Raw genomic sequence first — 19,003 nt, 5'->3', positions numbered from 1 at the left:
AGTAATAATGTAAATACGAATGTTAAAAGATAGATTAATTCTTTAAAAATATATAATAGAATATCATGCTAATCAACACCAAGTACAATTTTGGCATTTTACATGATGCATGTTGTTAGTTTAAGGTTAAATCACATGTAATTTTTGTAGTGACACAATATATATATCAAGCGAATAAAAGAAAAACTTCACTCCTAATTTGTCGTGTCCGTTAATTGACGTTCATGTCGACGAAAGCTATATGATTTAAGGGACAGAGACATGCCTTTGCTCTATAAGCTTTTCGTCGGTCTCTTCAAAATTCTGTATAGTCGACAAGATCAAAACAAACTTACTTAATTTCATTGCTGCGTGATTAACTACAGCTGATCTTAATATATCTTTATTTGTCATAAAAAGTGTAGGACACATACAATCATATACAATATACACGCGTAGCGTTCACTCACTTGCCATGGGATTCAGTAATGCGACAGTGTTCATCTATCTGTCACAAAGATTCGAAATCGTTACAATGTATAACCCCCCCCCCCCCCCCCCCCCGAATCGTATGCTTAATTTACTGTTATCGTACCAATTCTTTGATATTATGCAATATAAATAAATGAAATCATATATTACAACTTGTTCAGCCAAAACAGAACATTAACAAATGGTCTTTTTCTCGCAAAGCCGCTTTAATTTTTCAGAGGGAATCTGAATTTCTATTTTTTAAAGAATTATTATTCCTGTTTAACGAAACAAAGACCAGTCCAAAGACTTGCACTACTTGCCTTCCTATAAATAGCCCAAGCAGATCATCGAGTTTCAAACGAACAAAAAACATACACCAAAGCTATATATACCTGGAGATATAGTATAATTTTTCGATCGTCCTAAGCCCTCGGATCAGAATCTGATCATGGACAAGGTGATGAGAATGTCGTCGGAGAAAGGAGTTGTGATCTTCACCAAAAGCTCATGTTGTCTCTGCTACGCCGTGCAAATCCTTTTCCGTGATCTTAGGGTTCAACCAACTATCCACGAGATCGACAACGATCCTGACTGCCGTGAGATCGAAAAGGCCTTAGTCCGCCTTGGCTGCGCCAACGCCGTTCCTGCCGTCTTTGTAAGTGGCAAGCTCGTGGGTTCGACCAACGATGTCATGTCGCTTCACCTAAGTGGCTCTCTCGTTCCTTTGATCAAGCCCTATCAGTCATTTCACAACTAGAAAAACAATGGATATATATATGCTCAAACAATATATATATATATATATATATAACAATATATATATATATATATATATATATATTTAGTATATGTTAACTGGATAGTGAGAATAACGATGGAAAGATCACACGTAAATGTGTATCAGGTTCTTATTTATATATAGCTAGTTTTCATATTTTGTCTAGCTTAAGTATGCCTAAGAAATCAATTAGCTAGCTTTGTATTTCCAGCTCAACTAATCAGTGGATGTACTGATGTGTTTATCTATTTTACTGGAAAAATTATTGATCCTATATATGTTTATTATGTATTGTGTTTCCTTCTAACTTTTGCATTTCCAATAATATTAGTCAGCCACATTTTCTCTGAATGATTTTAATGACATTATTTTGGAGGTCGTTGAAAATGATATCAGACTTAATTTATCACATGATAAAACATGAAGACATTTTGAAATTACTAACAAGAAATAACGATACATGTACATTTAGGAAGGATGAATTATATTGATTGGAAGATATTTGTTTAAAAAGCTAGCTAGTGAACAGAATGTTAAATATCCAAAGAAGAGAAAAGAACGTCTAAAAGTAACGACTGTAATTATTTTCTTGATTTTTGTCAGTATTGTATTAATTGTTACTCCTTTGTTTTTTGTCTACTTAATTAGTATTATTATCTCTGAGCAGACGGAATATGTCTATTGAATATTGTGACATATACAAGTATAATAATAACTACTGTATAAACCACGCAAAGACCATAACGTTTTTTCCATCTCTCTCAATGACTCGATATATAGAATATGAAGTTGAGAGGTCAGGCATATATAAAAAATCTCAACAGAATCTGAATTATTCATGATCTCTCATAAACTACAAACAAAACCCGTGAGAAATATGTAATGTATGACTGAATCTAGTTATTATGTTTAGGAACTTTGATTCTCCATGCTCTCACTTTATATCACGATAACAAAGCACAAAATTCTCTTTTCAGCCTTTTTTTTTTTTTTTTGTTTCCTTTGATCTCGTCAACAATTCATTCTAATTAAGAAGCCCTATATGTAATACTATATGGATTAAAAAAAAACAGCATGTCATGCAGACACTTGAAAGTGATAGAGAATAGAGATGATTGGTGGGAGAAAAAGGAAAAGAGAGAGGGGCTTTGCAAGATGTGTGGAATAGCTTTAGTTAACTTCCGAGTTGTTTGGGACGTGTAACAACTACCTTCACATCTGTCTTTGTCGGGATCCAATATATTCTCGGACGACTAGCGCGTGGGAAAAGCATACCCTTCATTCCTCTCTTCATATCTCTCTCTCTCAACATCCACGATCGAGATCATTCATATTCACTAACTTACCAATCTTCTTAATTTTAAACGTCCCATGGATGGGACGGGTTAACTTATGATAATTCAGTGATTCGATCTTCATGCCAACAACGTTAATCACCCAAAACACTCAAAGTGAATCTACTAGCCCATATGGGTTTATTTTTTTGTTCAAAAAGAAAAAGAAAAATAAACCAACCGGATTAGTAATAAACCGCCGGTTAAGGAAGGAAGAGGGAACATCCAAGTAAAGATTACACGTGTTATTTATAGTCAAAAACTTTTAGTCCGATTCTGTATTTAAATTAGGTTGGGTGCTCATTAATTTACGATGAGCACCCGACCCCTAAATAGTAAATCCTAAACCTGTGAATCTGATGATGGGTGCTAGTGCTAGTGCTAGTCTCCACCAAGAAGACTCGATGGATTCTTCTACTGCTCCAACCATTCCCAGAGACAAAGACTTCGGCAAATTCCAATTCGGGTTATTTTTCCCCAGAAGATTCCAATGTTTTTTTTTTGTTTTTTCTCAGAATCTTCTCTGATTCCATGTTTTTTTTTTTTTTTTTTAGTAATCTCTCTAATTTCATTTGTTTCTATCAGATGCGAACATTACAAGAGACGATGTAAAATCAGAGCTCCTTGCTGCAATCTCATCTTCCCATGCCGCCATTGCCATAACGAATCAGCGGTTTGTCTTTGTCCTCCTCTAATTATTTTGTCTTTTCCATTCCTATGGGATTTTTTTTTTTTTTTTTGGAGGTGTGTGTTTGTCTCACAACAAAACATGGTTTCTTGTTTGTTTGTTTCAGAACTCTTTACCTGACCCTAAAGAACGACATGATTTGGTCCGCCAAAACGTCAAACAGGTTTCCATTGAATTTGAATCCTCATTCTTTTTAAGTGTTTCAATCTCCTTTGGAATAGGCTCTATTCTAAAAACAAGAACTGTGTTTCTCTTTCTTTCTTAGGTTGTTTGTTCAATATGTCAAACTGAGCAAGAGGTATTGATTGGTTTTTGTATTGTATTATTCATTATCTGCAAATTATATATATATATATATATATATATATATATATATATATATATATCTGTGATATTATTATCATCCTAAATACAAATCTTTAGGTTTCTCAATTCTGCTCTAATTGCGGTGTCTCTATGGGGGAGTACTTTTGCAATATTTGCAAATTTTTTGACGACGATGTGAGCTCTTTGTATCCTTCCTTTCTTTCTTTCTTTCATACATGTTTTCTTTCAAATGCTATGTATGACTCACACTAACAGTAGTAATATGGCCCCTGTTTATGTTTGCAGACCTCGAAAGAACAATTTCATTGTGCTGATTGTGGTATTTGTAGGTGAGGGTCTTTAGAGATATTGAGAACTTGTGCCACATAATAGTCTATCTTGTTGTTGCTATAATAAACTCATGACTTAATCTTTGAGGTATTATTAAATTTTCAGAGTTGGTGGGCGTGACAAATTCTTTCATTGCCAGAACTGTGGTATGTAGTTATATACCTTTATCAACTTGCATTTGTTGGATTCTGTTTTGCTTCTTTCTTTAAAAAGCAAGTTCCAAATACATTGGTGGTGTGTGATTTTGCGAATTGTCTCCATCAACTGTTCTCTAGGAACATAAGTATCTATTCTACAACTGACAATTGTAATGTAGGGTTACTTCTTGGTAAAAGTAGGATATTTTAATTTGACGTTGCACATACATGTTCGATCCATCCTAGCTCAGTATCAGATCTATAATAGTCTACACCTAGTTTAATGGTTACAAAATTCGTTTATGCAAATATAGAATCGTGTGTGCGTATTTGTGAGTTTACACCTGTTTTATTTATCTTGTAAATATTGCAGGAGCTTGTTATTCAGTGGGCTTGCGCGATAAACACTCGTGCATTGAGAACTCCACAAAGAACTCGTGTCCTGTCTGTTGCGAGGTTTGTCCGAATTGTATTAATTCTAGATGGTCTATTGTGCTGCATATCGCTAACTACTAATTAGATTCAAAGCATCATAACTGATTGCATTTAACTTTTATAAATTACTCAACCTGGCAGTATCTATTTGATTCGGTAAAAGCTGCACATGTGATGAGTTGTGGGCATACTATGCATATGGATTGCTTCAGCGGAATGATCAATAATAATCAGTAATAATCTCAGTGAAACTTCTCCTTCGATCCAATTTGTTCCTCACAGTATCAATATGGATTTTATACTTTCTTAATATACATACTCTCTCTCTCTCTCTCTCTCTCTCTCTCTCTCTCTCTCTCTCTCTCAGGTATCGGTGCCCCATTTGTTCCAAGTCAATGGTGGATATGTCTACTTCGTGGCAATTACTAGATCTCGAGGTAACAATCGAAATTTGGATTTGATGTATTCAGTGAGGTAAATACCAACCAACATTCTCTTTACAGATAAGCACAACAGAGATGCCCGTTGAGTATAAATTTGAGGTAATGTCTATACATCCAACGTTTTGCCACCTCATGGTTTGATTTCCTTGTGTTCATGATTTTACATCCGACCAAGAAACTGTCTGCAGGTTGCGATACTTTGCAATGACTGCAACAAAGGGAGCCAAGCAATGTTCCACATTTTGGGACACAAGTGCGGGCATTGTGGTTCATACAACACTCGTAGAATCTCAACTCCACAAGATCCAGTATGTGAAATAGACTCAAATCATGATAACTAAACGTTTCACATAAGCATAATTTTGAAATTTTTCTTTTATTAAACTCAAATGAGAGGACATAACAAGATCAAAAGAGAAGAATATGGCGTTATGAAATGAAATGTCAAATATTTATATCCAGGCGTAAGTATTTATGTGAAGTAGTACATGGTTTCACCGTGTTAATCAAAAATGGTATATCAATATTGAAAGACAACAGTTACAACGAAACATAAGATTGATCTAATGAGTCATGTAACATAACACATGAATATTTCGACTCTTAACGAAACATCAAATTGATCCAATGAGTCATGTAGTTCACAGTCAAACATAATACTCTTCGATATGGAGCAACCAAAAATTGGTCCGGTTCTTTCGGCCACGGCCGCCGATGGCACTAGCCTCGTGTCGTGCGGTTTCCTCTTGTAATCAAATGGGCCCTAACTAATTTTAAGAAGCTCAGAAACAATGAAAATAAGGTTCGTCGGTTCTGGAGAAGTGGTGGCACTCCAGAAACGAACAGAGGCTGCACACAGTTCTCTAAGCGGAGAAAGGAAACGACAAAGATAAAGAGAGATATAAACTATAAAACATTTAAAAGGATAAAAGAGTCCAAACAAAGAAGAGCAGTTACATTTTTGACATTGTCTTATAGAAATCTCTTATCCTCTTAAGAAAAATACCCCACCAGGATCTCTCCCACTTTCAGTAAGTCGACAAACAAACATACAGCAATAAAAAAATTCTTACATAAATTAAAAAGCAAAGGGTCTCTTCGATCTCTCTTTCTCTCTCTCTCTCCACTTATTCGTTGCTCATGGGCTTGATGGTTATATGAAGCAGCCGAGAATTAAATTATTGGCGACCGAGCTCTCTCTCATGTTCCTAAACCGGAACGAGATTATACGGGATGATGAACAAGGATTAATGAAAAATGTACCTCGTTTATTTTGTCTTATAATCCATTAGTAGTGATGATTTCCCTGGAAAACCTCATTGTTGAGTCTTGGTCCATGTTCCAGACGAAGCCAGGCATGTCAAACCGAGGACCAGCCACTGTTCTGTATATAAACACTCTCTCAACAGGGCAGCTCTCGGGTCTTGAGTCTGGTGGACCCCGTTCATCGATGACTTCCACATTGAGCTTTGGCATCTTCTGTCCTAGACACTTGCAGGCTCCAAAACTCACGGAACAAGAAGACATCCAAAGGGATCGCATTGTCTCCAGCTTTGAAGCATTGGCCAAAAGCGCCTTGTCTCCAAACGGGCAGTCCCTTATCTCTAGTTTCCTCAGGCTATCGCACCCTGACAAAACATGATGCATGCCCAAGTCACTGTCTCCTGCAAATGCCACCGAGAGCATTTCCATCTTCTTGGCAAATGTCCCAATGTATTCAAAAACCTTGTCTGTCAAGAGGCCTGATAGAGAGAGGCGACGGAGATCTTTGCAATGCTCTACTATGGCTCCAAATCCAACGTCCAGTGGCTCTAAAGTCAGATAGTCGGGGGCTTTCGGCTCAATGATGCACAAACGGAAGCGAGTCATGTTGGGACGATTCCTAGCAATGGTTACCAATGCAGCATTGGTCATTTGACGGCAAAAGTAGAGAACTGACTCGAGTTTTGGACAGCCCATGGAGACGGAGACAAGCCCCTGTTCCGTTAATGCGACGTTTGGTTCCATGACAAAAGGCTCAGACGGAAACACTCTTAACTCGCGTAGGTCTTTGCAGGTTGAAGCAAGCACCTCCAGACCAGCATCCTCGATGTAGTCAAGCACCTGTTGTCAATAAGTCATACCACAGTTACGAAAAAAAAAAGAGGCTTTGATACATATTTTTCAGTTACCATTACACACTAAATCATTCACGGTATTTAAGAAAACTTTGAGCAAAAGTTAAAATGACCTAAATTTCCAAACTCGTGTGTTAAACAATGTATTTTAAAAAGGACTCACCCAGAGGCGCTGCAGTTTTGGACATTGGCTAAGAAGCTTGACAAGATCATAGCTCTGGACAGTTGCATAACTCAAATTCAAAGTAGTGAGGCGACTGCAAAGAGAATAAACAGCTGGAAGATAGGCAGGAACAGCATCCCAAAATCCAGATAAGCACTTCAAGTCCTTGCAGCCAGAGAGGGCAACAGATAAAGCAGAGTAAACATCTGGTCGCAATTCAGCAGTGTACCCACCAGTGCCCAATTCCTCTAACTGAGGAGCTCTTTGTAGTAAAGTAGCCAGTTTCTCAAGAGGCACAGCACGGTTAAGCTTTAGAGACTTGAGATTGGGGCACCTAGTGACGAGCCTTTCCAGAGCAGAGAAACTGACCTCAGATGCTAAGCAAGAGATATTAAGCGACACCAAAGAAGTATATGTATCCGGGAAATGGCTAAGCCAGTGGCCACTAACATCATCAACATCACTCTCGCGCAAATCAAGCTCTTTAAGATTCCTGGATAAAGAAGAATCAAGTAATTAATTGATTTGCCATATCACAGAAACTTGGGGACCATTAATATTGGCTTGCTACAACAGGGGACCTAATAGATAAACAAACTCATGTGCATACATAATTAGATACACTCGTAATCAGTTGTATATATTAGATGCAATGTAGATCAGTTTGTCACATGGAAGCATTATCAGGGATGCTAAAACAGAGAGCTAAAGGGAGGAATCCAAAAAGAGATATCTAAGTTTCCCAACAAGGTAAAAAAAAAAAAGCCTAGAAAAGGAAAAGTAAAAGTAAAAGAAAAGGAAACATATATCGCAAAAATTGACTTAGATTTCCCACCTCAGGAGAGAGCGAATAATCCAAAGGAATAACGAGAAAATACGACCGTCATATTATAAAAAAGATGAAGAGAGGCTGGCTCTTCTTTTATTCAGAAACATCTTTCTATTAGATACGCAAAATCTTGACCCAAACCGAAAAAACGAAACCAGAGCACATACATGAATTTGCTATAATCGATCGAGAGAGAGAGAGAGAGTTACGTAGATTAATGAATTTCACAAATCAAATAGAACAGTTTTAATTAATTCTGAGCTATTAATTTAATTATATATGTATGCTTCCTAAAAAGAGAGAATCAGAATCAGAGGAAAAGAAGACCTGCAAGTGGAAGCGATAGCAGCGAGACCATCGGTGGAGAAGCCTTCACAGGAAGAAAGCACAAGAACCTTAAAATTCTTAAACGACTTGGCTATGAGCTCCAAGCAATCGTCGCTCACCACCATCCTCTTCAGCCTTATCTCTTCCAGCCACGTGTACGACGATGACATGGCCTCTATCCACGGGTACACGTAGCCTCCCCATCCTTCAGGCACCAAATTAAAGTCTGCGAAGTGAGGCTTCCCCTTCAGCTCCACGGATCTCACTTTCGGGAACCTCCTTATCACCGTCGATGGACTCACGGCGTAACAGTTCCCGATGAACACTTTCCTCCGGCACCACCGCTCGATCTCGTACCATGACTTGCACACCAGAGACACCGAGTTCCTATCCTTATCCAGGTGTATAAACGAAAACACGTGCTCGAGCACCTCTTCTGGGAACGACAAGGCTACTCGCTTCTGCATTGCAAATAACCCCCGAGATCTCGATGCGACGATTCCAACCCCCGGTCAAACCAGACCAGACCAGACCAGACAGAGGATAAAATACTTGGATGAACAAGTTTCAAAGGTTTTAGATCTGAGGCGCCATGAATCTAGTCTAGTACTAGTTTCAATGAAACAAAGATGACGAAGAAGCAGAAGAATGAGAGAGAGAGTGGTAAGGGGATGAGATAGGAGGAGGAGGAAGGAGAAGGAGGTCAAGTTAAAAAGCAAACCATGGTTGGGTTAAATGGGTTAACCATGGTCAAACATATCCATGTGAGCCTTTTCGGTGATTGTGATTGTCGATTATGATGTTGCCACGTGTCTTTTATACTTCAAATACCAGCCGTCTGATTGAATGAAAAGCGGGAGATTATCTTATCGACTGTGCAGGCCAGAGAGAGAGAATAACAAGGAGCAGCCGCAGAAAACGGGACGATACGATATATTAGCCCATCATTAATGGGAGAACACTAAGGATGTTGTTAGCCCAAAAAAATTATAAAAATAATGAATAGTGATTTAGAACACTTTTTTTAGTTTTTGATGTAGAATTGATCTAAGCCCAGTTCTTATTTGACGTAGCTTCATGTGACTGGACGAGATTTTTTGGAAAAAAAAAAATATTTCATTTATATAAGGAAGCAATTTAAATGTTAATTTATAAATTTTTATAATTGTAATATGTTTAAAAATATTATATTAATTTATAAGTATATAATTGCTTTTATATAAGTAAGCAATTTAAATGTTAATTTATAAGTTTTTATAATTGTAATATGTTTAAGAATATTATATTAATTTATAAGTATATAATTGCTTTTATATAAGTAAGCAATTTAAATGTTAATTTATAAGTTTTTATAATTGTAATATATTTAAGAATATTATATTAATTTATAAGTATATAATTGCTTTTATATAAGTAAGCAATTTAAATGTTATTTTATAAGTTTTTATAATTTGTAAAATGTTTATGAATATTATTTCACTATATCTTTATTTTAAGAACACCATAATTAGTTATCCCATTTTTTTTTACCTATGATCTTAACAATTTATCTAACATTATTTTCACTATATATTTAATCTAAGAACATAAAAAAAAGTTCTCATTAATGATGCCAGAGTAAGAGAAGATGATAGGGTGCGGTAAGGTGTATGGGAAGAGGGAATCTATTGATACGCGATGCACGGCTGGATATGAGGGGTGAAGCCCCGTAAATTGCGGGGACCACTTACAGAATGTTAAAAATTAAATTAATTTTTTTTTTGAATCTGACGGTAACAAAAAAAAATAAAAGGAAGCTCCAGTGTTATATTTATGATGACATCACAACCGTCCAATCATACGTTGATGAAAGCATCTAAGAGCAATCTACTGTTTTATTTATCATGTCCATGGAGTATATAATTATTTATTTCACGTTTTATTTACCCACTTTTTTTTTTCCTCCAAATTTACCCACTATTTATTTCGTTAACCTTTCGATATATTATTATTGTTCACTTCTTAATTTTTTATTCAAATGTAACAAAATTCGACTAAAGAAAGTGTAGTCGTACTTACTTTCACGTGTCAAAAGTGTAAAAACCACAGTTGAACGATGAAATTAATTAACATAACATAAATCGATGTGTTCGTATAATTTGTGGGATATGATAATTATATATATCTTTTCGTTTTGCAGAGTCCAGAAACAAATGTTTATTATTATTTGTATTCGAAATTATTATTATTGTAAGAAGAAAAGAGTTACGTGAGGGAAGAAGTATCCAATAATTGAAAGTGTGCAACTTTTTATGAAAAAAAAAAAAAAAAAAAAAAAGCAAAAGAAAGAGAGAATATGGATACTGAAAATTTTGAATAATACTAAAAAATAAACAGTACAGAAGAAAGGTGCAAGCGTCGCATTTTTAATCACGACCGTCAGATCGAGGACTCCTTTTTTACTGTGTACACACACACACTAGCGTTACTAAAACAAAATTACTACTACTAGCAGTTGATACCATCAATTCTTAATAAGTTAAATCTGAAATTATTATTGCATACAATACAGTACCTCGTTTGTCTGAATCGGTCTAAAAAAAAAATTAGTTCGGGTTTTGTCGCACGTCCATCGGTTTAATCTCTAAAAAAGGAAACGAAATAGGCTAAGACGAATATGCCCCTCTTCATCTCTCACAAAGCCTATGTAACGTTGTTCCCACCCACCAGGGTTAAAAATATAAATTCGACGGAAGGGTATGACGAGGAGAAACAGTGTATGATGGGCTATGGTGGCAGTGTCACAGCATGGAGTTGATAGGTCTGCCCTCTCTAAATAAACATGTCACAAATCAAACAGTTTTATGCTCCTCTCTTTCAATCTCACCTTACACAAGATCCTGACCGTTAATCCGCCTTTTTAATTAACCCTACTCTACTCTATAAAAAATGTTGGCACCTTCTTCTCTTTTTTTTTTTTACTGTTAGAATTAGTTTTTTCTTCTTTTTTTTTAATGTTCAACAGTTCCCTTTGGAGTTTTTACGAATAATTTTTATTGAAAAGAAAATAATTCTGATTATTTCCATTTTTTCAGTGTAATTAAGTTTACAAGTGCTCGGGACATTAAAGGTACTAACGAAGAAAGAGATAATTAGGAAAAAAACAAAGAGGTCAGATGGGAGAAGTGGGGAGCTGAGTTGTCTTGCAAGTAATTACCCCGATGATTTTATTTAGTTTTCTAAAAAATGTCGTCAGAAAAAAGGATACAATTTAATTAATTCTAGTAATTGGATACTAGTATTAAAGTTAGAGGGCATTGATTAATTAATAATTAAAATTTTAAGGATATGATTAGAATAATAAACCCACGCATGGCTCCCCCGCGAATCTCTCTTATTTCTCCTCGGGTTTCGTACTCAAACTAGCTTGCACTTTGCTGTATAATAAGACTAGTACTAATTATCTCCCTTAAGTATGTTTTTAAATTAAATAAAAAAAAACTTATTCAGAAGCGATATTAGAGATCCAACTGTGAATGAAAAATTATAACATACTACTACATTATGTAAGAATCACTAGAAGTATATATGTGCGGGCGGGCGGGCATGCATGTGTGGACATTAAAAAGAGTCATAATAAAAAGATTGTTTATGTAAGATAGAGATGATGATTATGAGTGATAATGCGATTAATGAAGAGGTGGTGTACAAGTAAAGTGGCACGTGATTTGAAAAGCTAACTTGGATTATGTTTATGTAATGTGTGTGTTGATTATAATGACATCCCCATTAGTGGAAGCCATCCTTCCCTTTTCGCTTTCATTTTTTCTATTTTATTGTTCTCCTTCTCCTCTCTCTATATCGTTTATATGATTTGTCAAATTCTGACCAATTAAAATTCTGATATGTTCGCTTTATAATTTCTCTAACTCGTGTGTCCCTCGCAATCACGATTTTACTATATAGTAGTATTACTTTTCGTTTTCCAACCTTTTTCTGTGTTATTTTATTCTCCATATTGCAAAAATACGTCACGCAACTATACTTTTCCCATTATAAACTTTTTTATTTTATTTTAATTAATATTGGATGGTTCATGGTTACGCATGGAAACCACATCATTCTAAGGTGGGTAATATACTTTTTTAGTCAACGCATTTTGGTTTACCATAATTATACATAGATAAAAAAAAAATTATAAAAAAGGGTTAAAAAAATAACGACAAACTGATATAGAAAAAGCAGGCAAACAAAAAAAATTGATATATAAAAAAAGAAAAAAAAAATATTCGGTAATGATTTTGCCATTAGTAAGAGAGGCCCAATGGGCCGAGCTAGTGGGGGCCATAAAGTAGGGTTGGAGGAGTGAGTAGGTGAGGTGGACGTCGAGTCTTCTGTTTTGTCCGATCAAATTTAAATTAAAAAAATAAAAAAATAAAAATAACACTGAATAGTGTTGATACTGGATAATGTGTGAAACGTTCTATGCTTATGCAGTTCTTTTTTCTTCTTACGGTATTCTACGAACATAACTAATGCCTAGAAGAAAAAAGAAAAAAATTTATATAAGGGTCTTGAAGAAATCTTCAAGCTGTACATATATTTTTATATTGTAATTTTGCGGTTGAATTTCCGAAAAAGTTATACAAATCTTTGTCTTTTTATCCTTTCTTTTTTTTTTTTTTTTTTTCTTTCAGTCCAGTCCAATGTTCAGTCTCTCATCTTTTTTTTTTTAAATAATCCTATGGAGTAAACTAACGTGCGTGTTATAAACTCATTGGTCGATTCCTTTAACGTTGACGACACTTTTTCCGCAATCATAAAACTCTTTCAAATACAAATCTTAATAAGCATGTCTAATCATTATCATACACGTGTCTAGATGCATCCATTAATTATCATCACTCACGGCTATCTCAAAAAGAATCTACAGTTTTCTCCTCCTATGTTTTGTTTCACGTTAAGTACTTTGTTTGGTAATCGACTTCACATTTTATTACATTTTCTGATATCTAAAATTTGATTAATGGAGACTGTGATTGTCAAAGTGTAAGCTTTAGAAATTTTGTTCTTTAAAATAAATAAAAATAAAAACAGGTTGTGACAATATATATCTCTCTCTCAATATATATATAGGCTTTACTTTAGTCTCGTAATAAAAGATTTAGTGTGATAAACATGCCATGAGATAAACATGTTTTTCTATGATTCAACGAACCAAACATCATTTTATTACTCTATAATTTATTTCAGATTTTAATATTAAGTAAAATTAGACCAGGGATTATAAAGTATTCAAATAAATGAATAAACAAAATCCATCCCCAGATTTTGTTAAGTGTATATTGGTTCGGTGGGATGTAATTTCCATGAAATGTTTGGTGGTTCCACTAAATTACAAATGTATTAGGTTTATAGCGACCAAATACATGGGTTTTTTATTCATGTTTTTACTTTTTTTACTTTTTAAAATTTTATGAAGCCTTCTAATTTATTTTATGTTTTTGTGTTCACACGGACTATATGAAAAAGACAAACAGACTGAGCAACATATGTTTGATTCCATCATCCATATTATAGGCTCGTGTAAACTTCGCTAACTTTTTTTATTTGTTATTGAATGAATGATTTCAAGATTGTTACAAATGAACAGCTTGCTTTTGCGGACATCTCAAAACTGTAAATCGTAAAATTGATATGAATCCCGGATATAGTGATCATTTGCAAGAAGCCAAGAATATTATTTGTGATCTATACCATCTTGTCAATAGTAATTTGAATAACAAAAACAACTTAAAAAAAAACGCACACAAGCAAAATCACGGAAGATTTATTGATCGTGAATCACGATTCGTGATCCATGAGCAGGAGTATTCGTGATCCATGAGCAGGAGTACTCCCTCCTCTCATCATCTACTTTAAATGCTGATGGGCTAACATGGTCACAATCTCCTTTCGAAACTTTATTACATATCTTGATTCCTTTCACAAACCAAAAAGAAGTCAATACTTAATATGATATACTATCTATCTTAACATTTTTAGAGTACATTTTTGTATCTTCCAATCTTATCTTTGTATCCAAACAAGTCCCAATTAAATTTTCTACAATCCTGACAACCAAATACAATGATTTCTTTATTTGATAATATTAATTTCCTAAAATCTATCTATTGTTATGAATATGTTATGTTATATGGATGCCCATTATCGGCCCATTAGTATAACCCTAAACCCTATTATGTATTCCCTATATATATGTTGTATCATATGGAACATATGAATAATACAAGAGTATAATTCCCTAAACCTCTTGATATAACACATTATCAGCACGAGTCTCTAACCCTAGCCGTTTTAAGAAAAAAAAATCAAACCCTAGCCGCCGAGTTGAGTAGCAGCCGTCACCGCCTCGGACGTCTCTCGTGTCTTGTCTCTCCAGATCTCGCACGTTTCTCATCTCATGTCTCTGGATTTGATATGGACAAACGGAGCAACTGATTGTCACAATCGACTACTTCATCTCTGTTTTGGATCTCTTCTAATGATCTCTCAAATTATAAAGATAAGTTTATTCTTTCCACCATATTAATTATATTTGATTGGTTCATTCGTGACAGAATTGTAGTTATCCTTCAATATGATATATATTAGTAGTACAATGATTCTCATAAATTCTTGATATTGATTATGAGAAATGTACTCTCATATGGTGGAAACAACTATTTTAGATCTCTTGTGAGTTTGACAGTAAGAGCAAGACTTGATTCAGTCTATCCAGCATGTTTTCAAACTGTCATAAGTATCCTTTAAAGTGATTATATTGCTAAAAGCAATATTTTATAGTTCTCGAGAACGTTGTTAAAGTGAGAAAACGTTTTGATGCCTTTTGAAACCTTTGGGGAGTAAATGGTGAGAGTTTTTCTCTATCTGAGAATCATTGAAGTAGATCATTATTGTTGATCTTAGGAATCTCATTGTGGGTTGAAAATAGATCAGGAACAATCTAAGAGAAAATCTTAGAGTTGTGTTCGAGATTGAACACTAATTGTAATTGTGTTTAACAAGTATTTTCAAGAAACTTTGAGGACATAGACCTTTGCTGAACCTCGTTAAAAGAAAAATTATATGTGTATCTTGTCTCTTCAGCACTTACAAGTGATTCTTGTTAAAAGAAAGGTACAAGAACAAGTGCAAATATGTTGATCATGAAAATGTTATCTAATCTCCAGTTGAGATTTCACATACAAAGGAATATATGGAGAAATAATCAGTGATTAAATATTACTCCTGAAAGATGGAGAAATCAGATTGTATAAGATCAGATATTTCATGAAATTTCTTGAGGTTACAGATTTGACATCTGATGAAAGAGATGTTATCTCAAGATGCTTACATCATATTACATAGAAAAATGGTCTTGTAGTACCATACTAAAAAAAAAAAGTTTTATAGGGAGATTATGAATAACTCCTATGTATAAGATGATTGTGTGGAAGATTGTATGTAAAAGAATATTTGGGCTTAAGTTCAAATAGATCTTCTATATGAAAGGGGTTCAAATGACTTGAAGTTCAATGACCCAATATAATATATGATGATCATATGAGTTTGTACCTGAAAGCGCTGTTTATAACAGTTCAGGAAAGATGATATATATGATCATAATGCATAACCTGAAGATGATGCTTTCAGAAGGAGATATATGATCATAAGCGTGGTTGTACTCTTTTCCCCTTATCATGGTTTATTATCCCATTGGGTTTTTCCATGAAAGGTTTTTAACGAGACAACAAAAGAACACGCGAAAGATAAACACTTGAAAAAGAATATTATGATTCCAATGGTGAAAGACTATCATCTTCAAAGTCTTGAGATTGTGAGAAACAAAGATAATGATACAGATGAGTCACTTGCGAGATCCATGACCAATAGAAGAATGGCGATACGCGTTGATTCGTTCAAGTGAAGATTTGGGGAACCATTTACTAAGGCGTTTCCAATCACTACTTTGAAGAAGCTACTTCATCATATTGGATAGGTCATCTTGAAGATTTCAAGTGATGTACTCAATAGGGGGAGTAAAAGCGCGCTGCACTCTTTTTCCCTTAACCATGTTTTTTCCCACTGGGTTTTCCTGGTAAGGTTTTTAACGAGGCAACATCTCATATGCGCATTTGGGACTACATTATTTATAATGGTCATCCAAGGGGGAGTGTTATGAATATGTTATATTATATGGATGCCCATTATCGGCCCATTAGTGTAACCCTAAACCCTATTATCATATGGAACAGATGAATAATACAAGAGTACAATTCCCTAAACCTCTTGATATAACATCTACCTAATTTAAAGCAATATGTTAGATTAAAATATAATTCTCTTTTCACTTTTATTTAATATTATATTTAATTATTTAAATTACTATTTAATACATAAAGTTAATAAAATTTTAGAATTTTTTTTAGATTTTTTTTAGCATATGATGTGATTTAAATTTTTATAAACGGATATATATTTTAAAAATTATTTTAGGATTTTTGTAACCAAACAAGTATATTCGGATATAGATTATTTCATATTTGAGTTATTTTAATATATAATGAATATTTATCTTAACATTTTTATTAATTACTATGAGAACACACATATATAACAATGTAACATTTATATTAAAACTCAAAGAAAATTGATCTATTTATAATATATTCAAAAGTTTTAAAAAAAAAGTTGCCTGTGGTACACAGATCAAACCTACTTCATTATCGTATTAGATTTAGAAAACATGAAAATCTATCGTATTAAGACATTGGGACCATATATATTAATCACATAATACATGTTGAATAACTAATACTACATCGCAATGAGATTTTATTTTTGATACCGCATTAAAAGTTATGAGGATTGAGGGGTCTAAAATAATATTCAAGAGATAAATTTCATCTATTATCAATTGAATTTAAGTTAAAGAAAAAAAAAACACAAACTTGATATATGGTATTGCAACTCTATTTGTTGATCCAACTAAAATAGTCAAATATGATTTATTACCCTGTCTTCACATAAAGATTTTGTTCAACATAGATTGATAAGAGGGATCATCAATTCATCATTTCATCATTACCTGCGTATACATCTAATCGCAGGGGAACAGATGGAGTAGAAGAGTCATATCAATTGTAATTACTATGATAAAAACAACCAGAATAGATAAAAATTAGCTACCGACATAACAAATTACTTATTACTCGATTTTACGACTTTTATTTTTGTTTAAAAACGAAAGGAGGGGAAAGATGTTAAGCAATGCATTTACCACGTTTGTTTGATACACGAAAAGAAAAGAAAAACAAAAAACACAAAAGTTCTGGATCACTAGTTATATAGTATGAAAATACGTATAAGCCGTATATGTTACCATTGCATGCGCTTAGGAAGATAACGAGGACTAGCAAGAGAGCTAACAACATATGCCATTATTGTAAAGTTTTTATAGGACCACTTATTTATGTTTTTTTTTTCTTTTAATACTTTTGCTGCTACTGAACTATCAATTTCGTTTGTGAAAAATATGTATATACTACCTTTAAGCATTTAATTTGGAAATATATTTGTCTGATTAAAGAAACAAAAACAAAACTATATAATAGATTTGATTCAATAAATGGCGTGATCGAGGAATGTGGTCCTCCAAGAGACACACCATATAATTTTTTCTCAGCCTTTCCCTTTTGGACCATTTAATTTCATGTAAACTGGACCACTCGTCGTCTCTCGTATCACCCCCATCTATTCATGATAATATCACTTTACTTATATATCACCTAAAAAGCTTTAATCGATTTGTATCGATCCATTCATCATCTTGTAATGCGATAATAGTTTCGTATGCATTATAACACGGGCCTCGTGAAAGCCCATTAGCATATGCCCGTAAAGTATAAGTCCAGTGAGTTAACACTTACCAAATTTAAAATAAAAAAAGTTCTCTGAGCAAAACTGGAGAAAATTATCAAAATTCATATTTTCTCCAAGTTTCTGCGTATAGGGCCAGCCAGCCGTTAACTACCAAACCACGATTGTCGGGTTCGTGTATAGACTCACAATGTCACACTTGTATATTTGTGCATTCACGTAAAGTATGTTTGTATTATTAAATAATGAATGGATCGATTGTGTCAATTATTGTGCCACATCATTATTAGCGTGAGACAAGTTAACACTCATATATTTGACACTTGGACGTACGCAGATCATGTAATTTGTTTGGTCTCTCACACGTTCTAGAAGACATGAAACAAATTAGAGAGCGAGGAAAGAAAAGGAAACCCAAATTTAGGTATTTGTTGGATGATTATTCTCTTTGAAATATAGTAATTAAGATAATGAGTGAAAATATATGTAATTCTAATTGTTAAGATAACAATTCAAGTATATATGGATCAGTAGTTTCTATTGTCATATATGAGTTAGATTAATTTGCTTGTTTATCCATTAATTAATGGAACATTACTACAACTCTATTTGACTGTATTCAACTTACAAATTCATACCTTCTAGAAACCGAATCCCACAATAAGTTGCATACAATCTATTTCTCTGTTAGGTTTTATATTATAAAAATAATAACTTTATTAAAGCGCCCAAGAAATCTGAT

General features: G+C 34.0%; 3 protein-coding genes across 3 annotated transcripts; 2 read left to right on the top strand and 1 right to left on the bottom strand.

Annotated features, from left to right (window-relative positions):
- The first annotated feature begins 799 nt into the window (after nt 1–799).
- Nucleotides 800–1,215, top strand: LOC104699586 (glutaredoxin-C14). Its single transcript, XM_010414914.3, has one exon. It carries the CDS (start codon nt 902–904, stop codon nt 1,208–1,210), a length of 309 nt encoding a protein of 102 aa, XP_010413216.1. The 5' UTR covers nt 800–901; the 3' UTR covers nt 1,211–1,215.
- Nucleotides 1,216–2,551: 1,336 nt separating this feature from the next.
- Nucleotides 2,552–5,384, top strand: LOC109124681 (E3 ubiquitin-protein ligase MIEL1). The gene is made up of 12 exons (XM_010414913.3): nt 2,552–3,031; nt 3,151–3,238; nt 3,360–3,416; nt 3,519–3,551; nt 3,677–3,754; nt 3,866–3,909; nt 4,016–4,056; nt 4,421–4,503; nt 4,624–4,715; nt 4,850–4,919; nt 4,986–5,024; nt 5,114–5,384. The coding sequence occupies exons 1-12, from the start codon at nt 2,925–2,927 to the stop codon at nt 5,264–5,266; spliced, it is 885 nt and encodes a 294-aa protein (XP_010413215.2). The 5' UTR covers nt 2,552–2,924; the 3' UTR covers nt 5,267–5,384.
- Nucleotides 5,385–5,957: 573 nt separating this feature from the next.
- Nucleotides 5,958–9,066, bottom strand: LOC104699584 (protein TRANSPORT INHIBITOR RESPONSE 1). The gene is given in 4 exon segments (XM_010414910.3): nt 5,958–6,236; nt 6,239–7,028; nt 7,206–7,698; nt 8,362–9,066. Coding segments are annotated over 4 exon segments (1,773 nt in total). The 5' UTR covers nt 8,829–9,066; the 3' UTR covers nt 5,958–6,213.
- Nucleotides 9,067–19,003: the final 9,937 nt, after the last annotated feature.

Source organism: Camelina sativa, chromosome 7 (genome assembly GCF_030686135.1).
Source record: "Camelina sativa cultivar CO46 ecotype springtype chromosome 7, ASM3068613v1".
In the NCBI taxonomy this organism is placed as follows: domain Eukaryota; kingdom Viridiplantae; phylum Streptophyta; class Magnoliopsida; order Brassicales; family Brassicaceae; genus Camelina; species Camelina sativa.
This window is presented reverse-complemented; position numbering and strand designations above follow the sequence as displayed.

Excerpts from the sequence above, each read along its gene's own strand:
- LOC104699586 (XM_010414914.3), top strand. The coding sequence starts at position 902 with ATGGACAAGGTGATGAGAATGTCGTCGGAGAAAGGAGTTGTGATCTTC.
- LOC109124681 (XM_010414913.3), top strand. The coding sequence starts at position 2,925 with ATGATGGGTGCTAGTGCTAGTGCTAGTCTCCACCAAGAAGACTCGATG. Across the intron at positions 3,417-3,518 it reads TCCGCCAAAACGTCAAACAG|GTTGTTTGTTCAATATGTCA; the intron begins GTTTCCATTGAA and ends TTTCTTTCTTAG. Across the intron at positions 4,716-4,849 it reads GGAATGATCAATAATAATCA|GTATCGGTGCCCCATTTGTT; the intron begins GTAATAATCTCA and ends TCTCTCTCTCAG.